The sequence below is a fragment of the Borostomias antarcticus genome, assembly GCF_949987555.1.
Source record: "Borostomias antarcticus genome assembly, chromosome: 4".
Lineage (NCBI taxonomy): Eukaryota > Metazoa > Chordata > Actinopteri > Stomiiformes > Stomiidae > Borostomias > Borostomias antarcticus.
The window spans coordinates 10,212,859-10,226,702 of NC_140237.1; the positions used below are offsets into that span (position 1 = coordinate 10,212,859).

At 45.7% G+C, this 13,844-nt stretch overlaps 1 protein-coding gene across 1 annotated transcript in view; it reads right to left on the reverse strand.

The window, feature by feature from the left end:
- Positions 1 to 6,033: 6,033 nt before the first annotated feature.
- Positions 6,034 to 13,844, reverse strand: part of ano1a (anoctamin 1, calcium activated chloride channel a) — a gene marked incomplete at both ends in the record, with an annotated part of 45,263 nt that continues 37,452 nt past the window's right edge. The window contains 6 exons of the mRNA XM_084437306.1: positions 6,034 to 6,270; positions 7,114 to 7,219; positions 7,644 to 7,828; positions 8,791 to 8,843; positions 9,881 to 10,033; positions 12,087 to 12,229. Coding sequence (XP_084293432.1) covers positions 6,034 to 6,270; positions 7,114 to 7,219; positions 7,644 to 7,828; positions 8,791 to 8,843; positions 9,881 to 10,033; positions 12,087 to 12,229 — 877 coding nt within the window. The remainder of the gene's footprint in view (positions 6,271 to 7,113; positions 7,220 to 7,643; positions 7,829 to 8,790; positions 8,844 to 9,880; positions 10,034 to 12,086; positions 12,230 to 13,844) is intronic.

Sequence of the window (13,844 nt, forward strand, 5' to 3'; positions counted from 1 at the left end):
GTTCAGACCATCAAGGATGTTCTCCCAGTAGATGTAGATGTAGATGTGGTTGTCTCTGCCAGAGCGGGCCTGCTCGTGGTTGAAGCCCAGGGCATGCGGCACTCGTGCTGGACTGTGCTGTGATACATACTGTACAGTGCAGTCCAGAGACAGTCTGGTCATAACCTACCAGCGTAGGAGGAGCACCTGGAGACAGTAGGAGTAGGTGGAGGAAGAGGAGCAGCAGTCGGAGCAGCAGAGTTTTGCACATCGGGAGAGATACCTGTAGAGGTACAGCTTTCTGCAGCCTCCTGCTACATGGCAAATCTAACAAGACACCGTCAGGAGATATCCCAGGTATTTATGTTAATGATGTGATCATCTGCTTGCGTGTGTTTGAATGGAAACTAGCCTCGCGTCACCAGTCTCTCCTCGGGGAGGAGAGCCTGGTATCTATTTACTTCACTGCCTTAAGCCCGCCCCATCATCCGGCTCGAGCCTGTAGAGCCCGCCTCCAACATCCGCTTGCTTTATTTTTCCTTAACCGGTAGTTCTCCTCGCATCTTCTTTTACAATTTTCGTCGGTGTTATGCCTGTGTAACGAAATGTATTATGATTCCCTTGCCATGAACAGGTTTTAGTAGTAGGACCGCCCCTTCTTCTCACTTACATGCGCGAGCCTGCCCCTGTTCTGGTGCAGACCATATGTGACCAGGGTGAGTCGCAGGTTGCACAAGCGCTAGATAGAATATTATAATTTCACATTAGGAAAGATGATTTCGATCCATGTCCAACATAAAAATGTTAAACTATGTATACCCTGTCTTTTGGGAAGATTCCAACTATGTACTATGTCTATGAAAGTGTTTAGGGAGCTAACCCTAACCCTAGGCAGAGGACACCAGCAGCAGGGCCAGGACGGCCCAGGAGAACCTGAACACAAACATGATGCAGCAACGGACCTGCAGGATCACCACCACACAGAGATGACTGACCATCAGAGCACATAGATGCCACATTAACAAAACACACACGCAAACACACATACTGTATAGTCACATTTTCCACACACACACACACACACACACACACACACACACACACACACACACACACACACACACACACACACACACACACACACGTAGTCATACCCCTCTTCACTGTCACAGCAGTCAGTCCTACTGTCACAGACAGCGACTGAAGAGGGGTCTCACCTCACGCCAGACTTTTATAACTGTCCCCCAGGTGCATGTGGCCATAACAGACCGTGTGTGTGTGTGTGTGTGTGTGTGTGTGGGGGGGGGGGGGGGGGGGGGGGGGGGCAGGGGGGGCGGGGGTGCACCAGAATGTGTCTTCGGGTGAGTTTAACTCAGGACAGGAGGTGTGAACTGGACAGCCTTGAGAAGCCTTGATGCTGACAAGTGTGTGAGGGGAGGGTTGCAAAGGGAGGGAATGTTTCTGTTAACTTTCTAAATTCCATAGAAAATAAACATAATTTTCCCAGTGCTATTTTGTCCCATACTTTCCTAGCATATCTTTCATCCATGCCGAGTTGAAGATGCCCTGTCCAGACTTAGTCAAAATGCTTTCGGTTTTTGTATGCTTAACACTTGCAATGAACTCCAAAGTACATTGATGGTGATTGATTGTATTGTATTCTATACCTTAATGGAGGGTCTCTCTGTGTCTCTTTGTTAGGCTAAAGGAAATTAATGTTTATCTATTCAGGTTGAAGGAACTAGGGGACTTAGACAAAACTTGATTTCCCAGTTATTACCTATATAAATTGGTCCTTTAAAGGGGTAGTTCAGAATTTTGGACATAGAGCCTCATTTATGACTTACCCATAATGTTGATGATCGTCCCGGCGTTAGCGGCATGATAATGCCAGTGCAATGCAGTAGAAACAGCTAGCAGTAAAAAAAAACTCACTTAAACACTCCACAGTGCACCCAAATCAAATATAAGGACAGTGTCAGGGGGTCATTTGAGTTTTTATACCATCACTTTTGAAGTCCAACTATTCTTGAACTCCTTTGTTTGTTCGGACCTACATGTATGGCCCTCTCTGTAAATACAGAAGCAGAGTGATACAACTTATAACTTTTCCTACCTGACAGGATGTGCTACCTATTAATTAAGCACAATAAAATGGGTCGTAGGACATTCTGATAGACATTTCCTACCTGACAGGATGTGCCAGCCATGGGTTAAGCATAATATAATGGTTGGTAGGTCATCCTGAGGAGGTAGGCCTTTTCAGAACATCGGTATTGTCTTCACAACAAGGAACAGAAGAGTGGACTATTCTCCTTCTATCAACACAACAAGTTGCAATGGCCACATTCGAAAGGAATATGTCTGAGATAAGTCATAAATGTGGTTCTATGTCCAAAATTCAGAAATACCCTTTAAGCAAAGTTAAATTCCGGAAATATGGGCGCATTTGCAGCCCCACTCTCAATAAATAACTAAATAGCAGAGCCAGAGTTTTTTTCTGTGTAATCAAATATTTGTTTTGGTTGTCAAGGACAGCTCCTAATCCTAACAAGAACTACGGGACCCTCACTAATGCTGCCTGCACTGAATGGTCACTTTACTCTGGACAACAGTAACTGTACACTGTCACTTATTATTTATTTATCCTTTTAACTCATGTACATATAGCCTCACTTATAGTCCATAATATATATATAACCATGTACAGCCTCATAATAGTCTCATGATCTTCTTTAACTTGTTTTATTGTGCTTATTTTTTATATGGAAGTTCTCTGTGCACTAACCTGACGCTTGCGAAGCAAACCATCTGGGAACTCTGTTGGAAACTGTTTGGAAAAGAGCAGGCACTTTCAAAAATACTTGGCAGGTGATTGGATGAACCATCTGTCTATCACCGTCTATCACGTGCTAACTTTAACTGCTCCTCGTTATCGTCACACCTAAACCCGCCCAGCGTAGCAAGTTTGTATTTCAATTTCCTCAGAGCCAACACCAACTGGTGAGATCATCTTCTGATCTGGCACAAATAGATGTCTATGAAGAGTATCCAGACTGATTTGCGAGAGAAGCAGAATGTGAGTTCTTGAAATCACGATGGTCTCACTAGGCTATCTGTGCACCATCTACAGAGCCCAATTCATATGTGAAATGGGCTTGGCAAATAAACTGAATTCTGATTCTGATCTTGTCCAAATAAAAAAAAAAGCATGAAAAAAAAGCACCAAGCTGAGACACTCAGAGACACACACGATCAACAGGAAATATAATATTTATAGTTCTCTTTATTTTAACTAAAATATTCAACATTTGCAATGTGTGGTAAATAGCCATCAAGGGAATGGCTTAATTTGGCATTTGAAACGATCAAACTGACACTTTGACCTCCATACAAGGAAAGTGGTTTACAAAGATATCAGAGATCTCTGGGATGAAACATGTACAGTATCATCAAATAACAGCTGTGATGCTGTACAATTAAAAAAATTAATATTCCCCAACTGTGTTTTCCTCTAATGCACTTGTCCACCAATGACAAGACAGCGACATTAGTAAGGCTCACTGAGTGAGAACAAGGAATAAAAGAGGAAAATTAAAAAAGATTCTACTCTGCCTAGTAACAGTCAAGCAGAGTGGTGTGTAAATGTTTCAATAGGTTCCTCGGTTATAAGCAAAGTCTGGTTAGAAGTCCAACACGTCTATTCATTATCACCCCACTTGTTCTTTCCTCCTTCCTGGTCTAGCGTGGAGGAGGTAGTATTATGGGATGTAGCCTCGGTGATTATTGTAACAAGCCGGGGATGTTACAGTGCCATCGTACCAACTACAGTAGATGCCTAACACATGCACGCTTAAGACGATACTGTAGATATAGTCCAGAAGCATTGAAAAACATATCTTACAAGTAAATTATACATTCCAGTAGTCAGGGAGAGGTGCGTGTGTGGGTTGGGGGGACTATTTCAATCCATTAATCTGAATATATCTACAGAGTTTATTATGGCTTAGACTCTCACAGGTACCTACTGTATGACAACATAGTCAATCCCTGTTCTCTGAGTGGCTGAGGACTAAAGTGTCAGCTAAACACAACACAGAAACGCCAGCCTCAGTTTGAGTCTTTCTATCTCTAGTCTATCTCTCCATCTCTAGTCTATCTCTCCATCTCTAGTCTATCTCTCCATCTCTAGTCTATCTCTCCATCTCTAGTCTATCTCTCCATCTCTAGTCTATCTCTATGGTACACAAGGAGACCAGACCCAGTACCAGTCACATTCCCAAACTCAGACAAACATCAACTAGACTTGGAGTTCAGTGACAATCATAAGTCAAACATGGTCGTTACACACACACATCACAGGATACACACACCCGCCCCTTCCCCGACATAACAATGATGTCATAGTGACGTCACAATGAAATCACAGCGGACGTTCGTTCCTCCTCTGTTAAAACGTGTCAACATTATTCAGTCTTTTCTGGACCCTCTAAGAGCAGATTCGAAAACAACAGGATTTCACCAATGTGATACCGGCAGTCGAAGAGATATGAAATCAGAATAAATCTGAATATTAACTGTGTGTCTGTTCATTAAGTCTATATCTTTAGAATACTTCCTACATTATAAACATATCATAAACATACATATCATAACCATATTATAAACTTTTCATAAACATAGCGATTACGAAACCTTTCTCTGTTATATTATTACACTGATAAAAGAGCAGACATGACAGCCCCAAACCGTAAGCAGGAACACAGGCCAGACTGGCAGGGGGGAAGGGTAAGTTAGGTCTATGGGAGGGTAGCAGGGTAAGTTAGGTCTATGGGAGGGTAAGTTAGGTCTATGAGAGGGTAGCAGGGTAAGTTAGGTCTATGAGAGGGTAGCAGGGTAAGTTAGGTCTATGGGAGGGTAGCAGGGTAAGTTAGCTCTCTGGAAGGGTAAGTTAGGTCTCTGGAAGGGTAAGTTAGGTCTATGAGAGGGTAGCAGAGTAAGTTAGGTCTATGAGAGGGTAGCAGGGTAAGTTAGGTCTATGGGAGGGTAGCAGGTTAAGTTAGGTCTATGGGAGGGTAGCAGGGTAAGTTAGCTCTCTGGAAGGGTAAGTTAGGTCTCTGGAAGGGTAAGTTAGGTCTATGGGAGGGTAGCAGGGTAAGTTAGGTCTATGGGAGGGTAGCAGGGTAAGTTAGGTCTATGGGAGGGTAGCAGGGTAAGTTAGGTCTATGGGAGGGTAGCAGGGTAAGTTAGGTCTATGGGAGGGTAGCAGGTTAAGTTAGGTCTATGGGAGGGTAGCAGGGTAAGTTAGGTCTATGGGAGGGTAGCAGGGTAAGTTAGGTCTATGGGAGGGTAGCAGGGTAAGTTAGGTCCATGGGAGGGTAGCAGGGTAAGTTATTAGGCAGGAGTCTACTGGCAGGGTTAGGGGCGGCTGTAACAGGGTTAGGGTTACAGCCTCTCCTCACAGACTGGCAGTGCCCAGACTTCATTCCTGTCTCTTACAGAGGCAAACAAAACCAAAATAGAAAAAAAAGAAACAAACATTAGCTAGCAAAAAATTGCATATTGAAAAAAAGGTCCAGTGGTCTATAATTGTCTCACTTCCTGTCGGATACCTTTGTCACCCCTCTCCATCCTGCTCCCTAAACCATCCATTTGGCCATTTGTTCACTAGTCCGCTTGTCCACTAGTCCCCTCTCCTCCATGGAGTCCATACAAACAACAGTCCTGTGGTTCTGAGACACTGGCAAGGAGACGGGAGATGAGGAGAGACCAGTGAACAAAGGGACAAGTGGACGCTTCAGGGGGAAGAGTACAGGAGTGAGACAGGGTTTTATATAACTTGTTACAAGTCAAGGGATAGGCCAGGTGTTGAGACACAAACCGTCTCTCTGCTATGTACAGAAGTTCCAGCTCAGCTCATCTCAGCCCAGCCCAGAACCATCCCAGCCCAGAACCATCCCAGCCCAGGGTTCTGAACAGACAGACCTGCCCGGGCCTCAGGGAGGTTATCATCTAGCAGCTAAGCGTTAGCCGCTAACAGTTAGCAGCTAGCAACTAGCAGTCAGAGGTGGTGGTTTGAGCGTGGGAGATGGGGCGTGACCGAGGCTGCGTAGGGCTCTGATTGGCTGTGTGGTTGAGTGGGGGCGGGCCTCGGAGCAGCCTCTTGCCCTGCTCCTCCTTCATGAAGAGCTCTACCATCAAGATCTTCTCCTTGTGGATCTGAAGACTGATGTCCTTCGGCATATCTGGGATCAGCCAGTCCACAAAATCGCTCATCAGCATCACCACGTTCTACAGAGGAGAGAGAGAGAGAGAGAGAGGGAGAGAGAGATGTTATATATCTGAATATACTCACTACTATAGTACAACACACACTAGATACATAATATAATAGAACAGGACATAATAGAATAGAGTAGGATAAGTGTTTCCAGGGAGATGGGCGCAGAGTGACAGCACTGTACTGAATGCCTACTCGTTTTTTTTCCGAAGGTCTCAGTTTCAATTAATGGTGCGTTCGTTTATAACTGGGATGTGGCAAATTGCGACTTGCTACTAGGAATTATTAAATAAAACGCCGCATGAACTCGCACTTCCTCGTCGCAAATTCGGATATGTTTCTCAGCCCCCAGTTGCCGGCTGATGTCAATATCATATCATATCATCATCATATCATTCGCTATAGCTCGAATGCACACAGGTCGGAGGTAGGTATTTTGTCACTTGCGACTTGCCACGTCCGACCACAAACGAACGCACCAAAAGTATCAGTAAAACATGTTCTACTGTAGGATGGGATACAGGAGGGAAAACAAGAACATGTGACCTCCAGCTGTTCCAGTCACACTCTTTCAGAGCCCGGTTTAGAGACAGCTGCTCGTTCTCACTGTCACGCACACCTCTCAGCATCTAAATCACTGGTGGACATGTGTCCTTTCTGAATGATGGATGACAGAGCACTCACCAACATAAAACTATCAAATATGGATGACTTGAGGGTAGTGTGGTTTTTTTAAGGTACATCACAGAAGCGCTTCTATCAACATGATCAAAGATGAATGAGATCTCTCTAAGTACAGTATGTATGTGTGAATGTGTGTCTTTGTGTGTGTGTGTGTGTGTGTGAACTCTGACCTGGAACACGACGACGAATGCGAGGCGAGCGGCGAGGACGGCCCAGAACTCTTTAGAGAGATCGTACGCCTCGTTGGACCAGGGGGGCTCGCGGTAGTCCTTATACCTAGAGACACACACACACACACACACACACACATACACACACAAACACACACACACACACACACACACACACACACACACAATAGTTGTTATACTTGGGGAGATGACACACACGCACGCACGCACACACACAAACACAATATTGTCCCTTTACCTGCAGACATTCACAAACAGTATGTCACAACCCTACACTACACACAACCCCCCCCCCCCAACACACACACACACAAACACATCTGACCATAGAACCAGAGACCCCCCGCCAGGTGTGCTGGCGTACCCCCCCCCCCTCCCACACACACACACATCTGACCATAGAACCAGAGACCCCCCGCCAGGCGTGCTGGCGTACCCCCCCCCCCCTCCCACACACACACACATCTGACCATAGAACCAGAGACCCCCCGCCAGGCGTGCTGGCGTACCTGCAGATCTCTACGCTGTAGCCCAGGTGGAGCGGCTGCAAGGGGGCGGTGCCCGGCTGGAAGTCGCTGACGTTGAAGTAGGAGAGGGTGTGGTTAACGAAACCGTGCATGGAGCCGTCGGGACTGAACATGTACTGATAGACCAGCCTGGGGATGAAGTCTGAGGTGAAGGAGATCACGAACGCCTGGAGAGCAGGAGAGAGGAGAGGAGAGGAGAGGAAGGGAGGGGGGAAGAGGAGAGGTACAGGAGAGGGTGACAGGGGTGGGGAGGAGAGGACAGGAGAGAAGAGAATGGCTACGATTAAGACAAGCGCTACTTTTCAAACTGTAGTTTGCAGTCTAGACTTTAGGATCCATCAAGGTTTTAGAAACTGTTTGTACAGTGGGATGCTGTCAGACAGCTCGTTACCTGTCCAGTATAAAAACAGGTCCATGCAAACTACCCAGTATGAGCCCGTAGTGTTCAGTAGAAGCAGTATGAGCCCATAGTGTTCAGTAGAAGCAGTATGAGCCCGTAGTGTTCAGTAGAAGCAGTATGAGCCCATAGTGTTCAGTAGAAGCAGTATGAGCCCGTAGTGTTCAGTAGAAGCAGTATGAGCCCATAGTGTTCAGTAGAAGCAGTATGAGCCCATAGTGTTCAGTAGAAGCAGTATGAGCCCGTAGTGTACAGTATGAGACCGTAGTGTTCAGTATGAGTCCGTAGTGTTCAGTATGAGTCCGTAGTGTTCAGTATGAGCCTGTAGTGTTCAGTATGAGCCTGTAGTGTTCAGTATGAGTCCGTAGTGTTCAGTATGAGCCCATAGTGTTCAGTATGAGTCCATAGTGTTCAGTATGAGTCTGTAGTGTTCAGTATGAGTCTGTAGTGTTCAGTATGAGTCTGTAGTGTTCAGTATGAGCCTGTAGTGTTCAGTATGAGCCTGTAGTGTTCAGTATGAGTCCGTAGTGTTCAGTATGAGCCCATAGTGTTCAGTATGAGTCCGTAGTGTTCAGTATGAGCCTGTAGTGTTCAGTATGAGTCCGTAGTGTTCAGTATGAGCCTGTAGTGTTCAGTATGAGCCTGTAGTGTTCAGTATGAGTCCCTAGTGTTCAGTATGAGTCAGTAGTGTTCAGTATGAGCCCGTAGTGTTCAGTGGAAGCAGGTACTCACGTTGACGATGACGGCCACCTTGCTCAGGCCTCTCAGGAGGTTGTACCAGATACCTGGTGAGAGACAACGCAGGGAGAGCATGTGACCGTCCTGATCAAACATAGAGAAACACTCAGAACCACCAGGACAAGCTGTCCTGATTAGAGAGTTAGCTTTCATAGAAACAGGTTGAGGCTTTATGGTGCATTCGTTTGTGGTCGGAGGTGGCAAGTCGCAAGTGGCAAAATACCTACCTCCGACCTGTGTGCATTCGAGCTATATACCATTATATCACAGTTACCTAGTTATTTCTAGTGCATTCGAGCAACTGGGGGCTGAGAAACATATCCGAATTTGCGACGAGGAAGTGCGAGTTCATGCGGTGTTTTATTTAATCATTCCTAGTAGCAAGTCGCAATTTGCCACCTCCCAGTTATAAACGAACGCACCGTTATGGTACATTCGTTTATAACTGGGAGGTGGCAAATTGCGACTTGCTACGGAATGATTAAATAAAATACCGCATGAACTCGCACTTCCTCGTCGCAAATTCGGATATGTTTCTCAGCCCCCAGTTGCGAATGCACTAGATATAACTAGGTAACTGATATAATGGTATATAGATATAACTAGGTAACTGTGATATAATGGTATATAGATATAACTAGGTAACTGTGCTATAATGGTATATAGCTCGAATGCACACAGGTCGGAGGTAGGTATTTTGCCACTTGCGACTTGCCACCTCCGACCACAAACGAACGCACCATTAGTGCAGTGAGAGAAACTCTGCAAGTTCTGTTCACTTCCACTAGATGGCGCAATACTGTGACACAAATTGAGGAAAGTGATCCACAGATCAGCATCCTTATCTATTCTACAGGATTTAATATAGTGCATCAAAACAAAGAACCCATTGACTCATTGTTTGGCTCAGTGGTGAAATCAGACAAACACACACAGACAGACAGACAGACAGACAGACACAGACGTAGACAGACAGATAGACAGACAGACAGACAGACAGACAGACAGACAGACAGACAGACAGACAGACAGACAGACAGAAGCAGAGAGACAGACAGACAAGCAGAGAGACAGAGACACCTACCGATGTCTTTGGCACGGGCAGCAATGGGTCTGCGGAGCTCTGAGACAAACTTTTTGGCGTCCAATCGGATCTCGATGATGTTGTTGAGCAGAGCGAAAAGTGGCGCCAGGGGGAAGGATGCTACAAACAGAGTCACCATCCCAAACTGGATGACTGGACAACAAGGAATCCACCATTAGACCACGAGGCTACAAACACAGTCACCGTCCCACAAGACCACTTGTGGTCCAAGTGAAAATCTTTTATGTAGGATTTAGGAAGGCTGGATCTAAAAAAACACATGGTATTGGATGAGGATCCATCTCTGCATGAGAATACCTCTGAGACATGAAAAGATTTTTGAGAAATGTTTAAAGCTGTAATACAGTATGTGTTTTTGTCAGATTTTAAACATTTAGACATTTCTATGTCGCTGTGATAAATGAGATGGATCAGTGATTGAACTGTGAAGTTTGGCTTTGCTACAGGATTTCTGAAATTTGGCGTTGGGGGAGGAATGAAAGGGTAGAGAGATGAAGAGGAGGGGGCAGTCAGAGAGATGAAGAGGAGGGGGCAGTCAGAGAGATGAAGAGGAGGGCAGTTAGAGAGATGAAGAGGAGGGGGCAGTCAGAGAGATGAAGAGGAGGGGGCAGTTAGAGAGATGAAGAGGAGGGGGCAGTTAGAGAGATGAAGAGGAGGGGGCAGTTAGAGAGATGAAGAGGAGGGGGCAGTTAGAGAGATGAAGAGGAGGGGGCAGTCAGAGAGATGAAGAGGAGGGGGCAGTCAGAGAGATGAAGAGGAGGGGGCAGTTAGAGAGATGAAGAGGATGGGGCAGTCAGAGAGATGAAGAGGATGGGGCAGTCAGAGAGATGAAGAGGAGGGGGCAGTTAGAGAGATGAAGAGGATGGGGCAGTCAGAGAGATGAAGAGGATGGGGCAGTCAGAGAGATGAATAGGAGGGGGCAGTTAGAGAGATGAAGAGGATGGGGCAGTCAGAGAGATGAAGAGGATGGGGCAGTCAGAGAGATGAAGAGGAGGGGGCAGTCAGAGAGATGAAGAGGAGGGGGCAGTCAGAGAGATGAAGAGGATGGGGCAGTCAGAGAGATGAAGAGGAGGGCAGTTAGAGAGATGAAGAGGAGGGGGCAGTCAGAGATATGAAGAGGATGGGGCAGTCAGAGAGATGAAGAGAATGGGGCAGTTAGAGAGATGGAGAGGAGGGGGCAGTTAGAGAGATGGAGAGGACAAGTGCAGCCATGTTTACGTCTGCTTTTACACACACACACACACACACACACACACACACACACACACACACACAGAAACGTCAGGATACATTCAGAGGACAGAATGTTGGCCAAATACTGTTTTGTAATTGAAATGACTGAGGCGAGCTGAGGACATAGCAGTTCCCTGAAGCACACACACACACACACACACACACACACGTGCACACAGAACACCACCTACAGAAGGTGTGGTGATCTGTGTGTGTGGATGTAAGGCTGTAGCGTCTCCTCCTCCATGCATCTCTCAGCCCACTCTAGTGCCGGGGTCCTAGGTGAGCAGGGTCACAGCCCACAGCCTCTTGTTCTGGTGAGTGTTCTAGCGCGTGTGTGTGTGCGTGTATGTGTGTGTGTGTGTTTGTGTTTTTGATGTCTGCTGCATCCATATACTGTATTAAAGCCAGCTACACAGCTAAGTGCTTTAAACAGCCACTCCAGTGGGTGTATAGACATTCAGAGGAGAGGAGTGTTAGAGAGATTATTTGGACTGGCACTGCTGAACACCTCAACACAGTACACAGACAGACAGAACAGGAATCTACCGGCACATCAGCGGGATTAATGAGTCAGTGCGTCAGCCGACAGTGTGTCAGGTTTAATCCAGCCGGTAGAGATGGTTGATCTCACTGGGATTATCTATTCGAAGGTGCATCATTAGAACCTGTGTTTTAAGCGATGTATAGTTCCACCTACACAAACACGCAGTCCAACCCTGGTGCCTATTATTCACCTGACACATATGGAAGACTACTTACTCATCTTCATGTACATACTACTAAGAGTACTAACTAATCTCTATTATATACTATGTGTATAGAAGAGTAGTAATTAATCTCCATGTATGTACTATGTGTATAGAAGAGTACTAATTCATCTCCATGTACGTACTATGTGTATAGAATAGTACTCACTCATCTTCATGACTATGTGTATAGAAGTACTCACTCATCTCCATGTACTCTGGACTGAGGCCTACGAAGGGACCCAGGAAGTGATCCTTCTCGTGGCGCTGGAGAGTCTTGTTAAGCTCCTCCTCCTGCTTGGAATCCATCTCTGACTTTCTCCTCCGAATTAGCTTCTTCAACTTCCTATGGGGGGTGGGGGGGGGGGGGGGGGTGGGGGGGGGGTGATGAGAAAACCAATATTTTCTCCTCTGGGATTTGTTCTCAGCTAAGAACAGAATATACGATCACTGAAGAGCAGTCGTAGTAGGCTACAGGAGTGCAGTGCAAATTCTTTTTGTGCAATATCATTGGTGATTGCAATTAACTTCAATTATACATATATATTTTTTGCATCCTTTGTAGCCTAATATCTTTTAATAATTGTTTTCATTATTTTACAAAGCGAGAGTGGAGGACCTAATATGTGTGCTTAGAGATTTTTTTTGGGGGTACGCTTGCCTTGGCAAGGTACCACAAGGGCTCTTGAACAATGCCATTTTTATATTTTTTATATTTCAACAAAGGCCAATCATTTGAGTGAGTGAGTGAGGTCGAGAGAGAGAGAGAGAGAGAGAGAGAGAGAGAGAGAGATAGCTCTAATCTAAGCAGAGAGGAGCGTTTAGTCCCAGCTCCTAGACCAGAGCCTCCAGTTTGGTTTAGTTACTTGCTCGCTACGTTAGTCAGAAAATTGCAGTTTGACAATTATGTAATAATTGTTACAGGCCTATGAACGAGTACAGGATAATATCACCCCATGCATCTTTTTTTGTGATATCTACTACTGACGCTACTAAATATGATGTTTTTCATTTCATAGCCTACATTTTTGTAGACTGTAGGTTATTGTATATTGTACAGTATTATATCACTGTCATTGTATTTTGCACTGTCCTGTCTTGCTATGCTTATTGCCATGCACTAACAGACCAAGGCTAATTCCTTGTAGGAGGAAGCCTAGGCCCCTTGGCTAAATAAAAATCTGATTTTGAGTCCCCGCACTGGATTCAATCTACAGTCCTCTGACTTGCCAATACACCTGACACAACCCCACCCTAACCATTACACTACCAATAACCTGACACAACCCCTCCCTAACCATTACCCTACCAATAACCTGACACAACCCCTCCCTAACCATTACACTACCAATAACCTGACACAACCCCGCCCTAACCATTACACTACCAATAACCTGACACAACCCCTCCCTAACCATTACACTCCCAAAAACCTGACACAACCCCTCCCTAACCATTACACTACCAATAACCTGACACAACCCCTCCCTAACCATTACACTACCAATAACCTGACACAACCCCGCCCTAACCATTACACTCCCAAAAACCTGACACAACCCCTCCCTAACCATTACACTCCCAAAAACCTGACACAACCCCTCCCTAACCATTACACTCCCAATAACCTGACACAACCCCCCCTAACCATTACACTACCAATAACCTGACACAACCCCTCCCTAACCATTACACTCCCAATAACCTGACACAACCCCTCCCTAACCATTACACTCCCAATAACCTGACACAACCCCACCCTAACCATTACACTCCCAATAACCTGACACAACCCCTCCCTAACCATTACACTACCAATAACCTGACACAACCCCACCCTAACCATTACACTACCAATAACCTGACACAACCCCCCCCTAACCATTACACTACCAATAACCTGACACAACCCCACCCTAACCATTACACTACCAATAACCTGACACAACCCCTCCCTAACC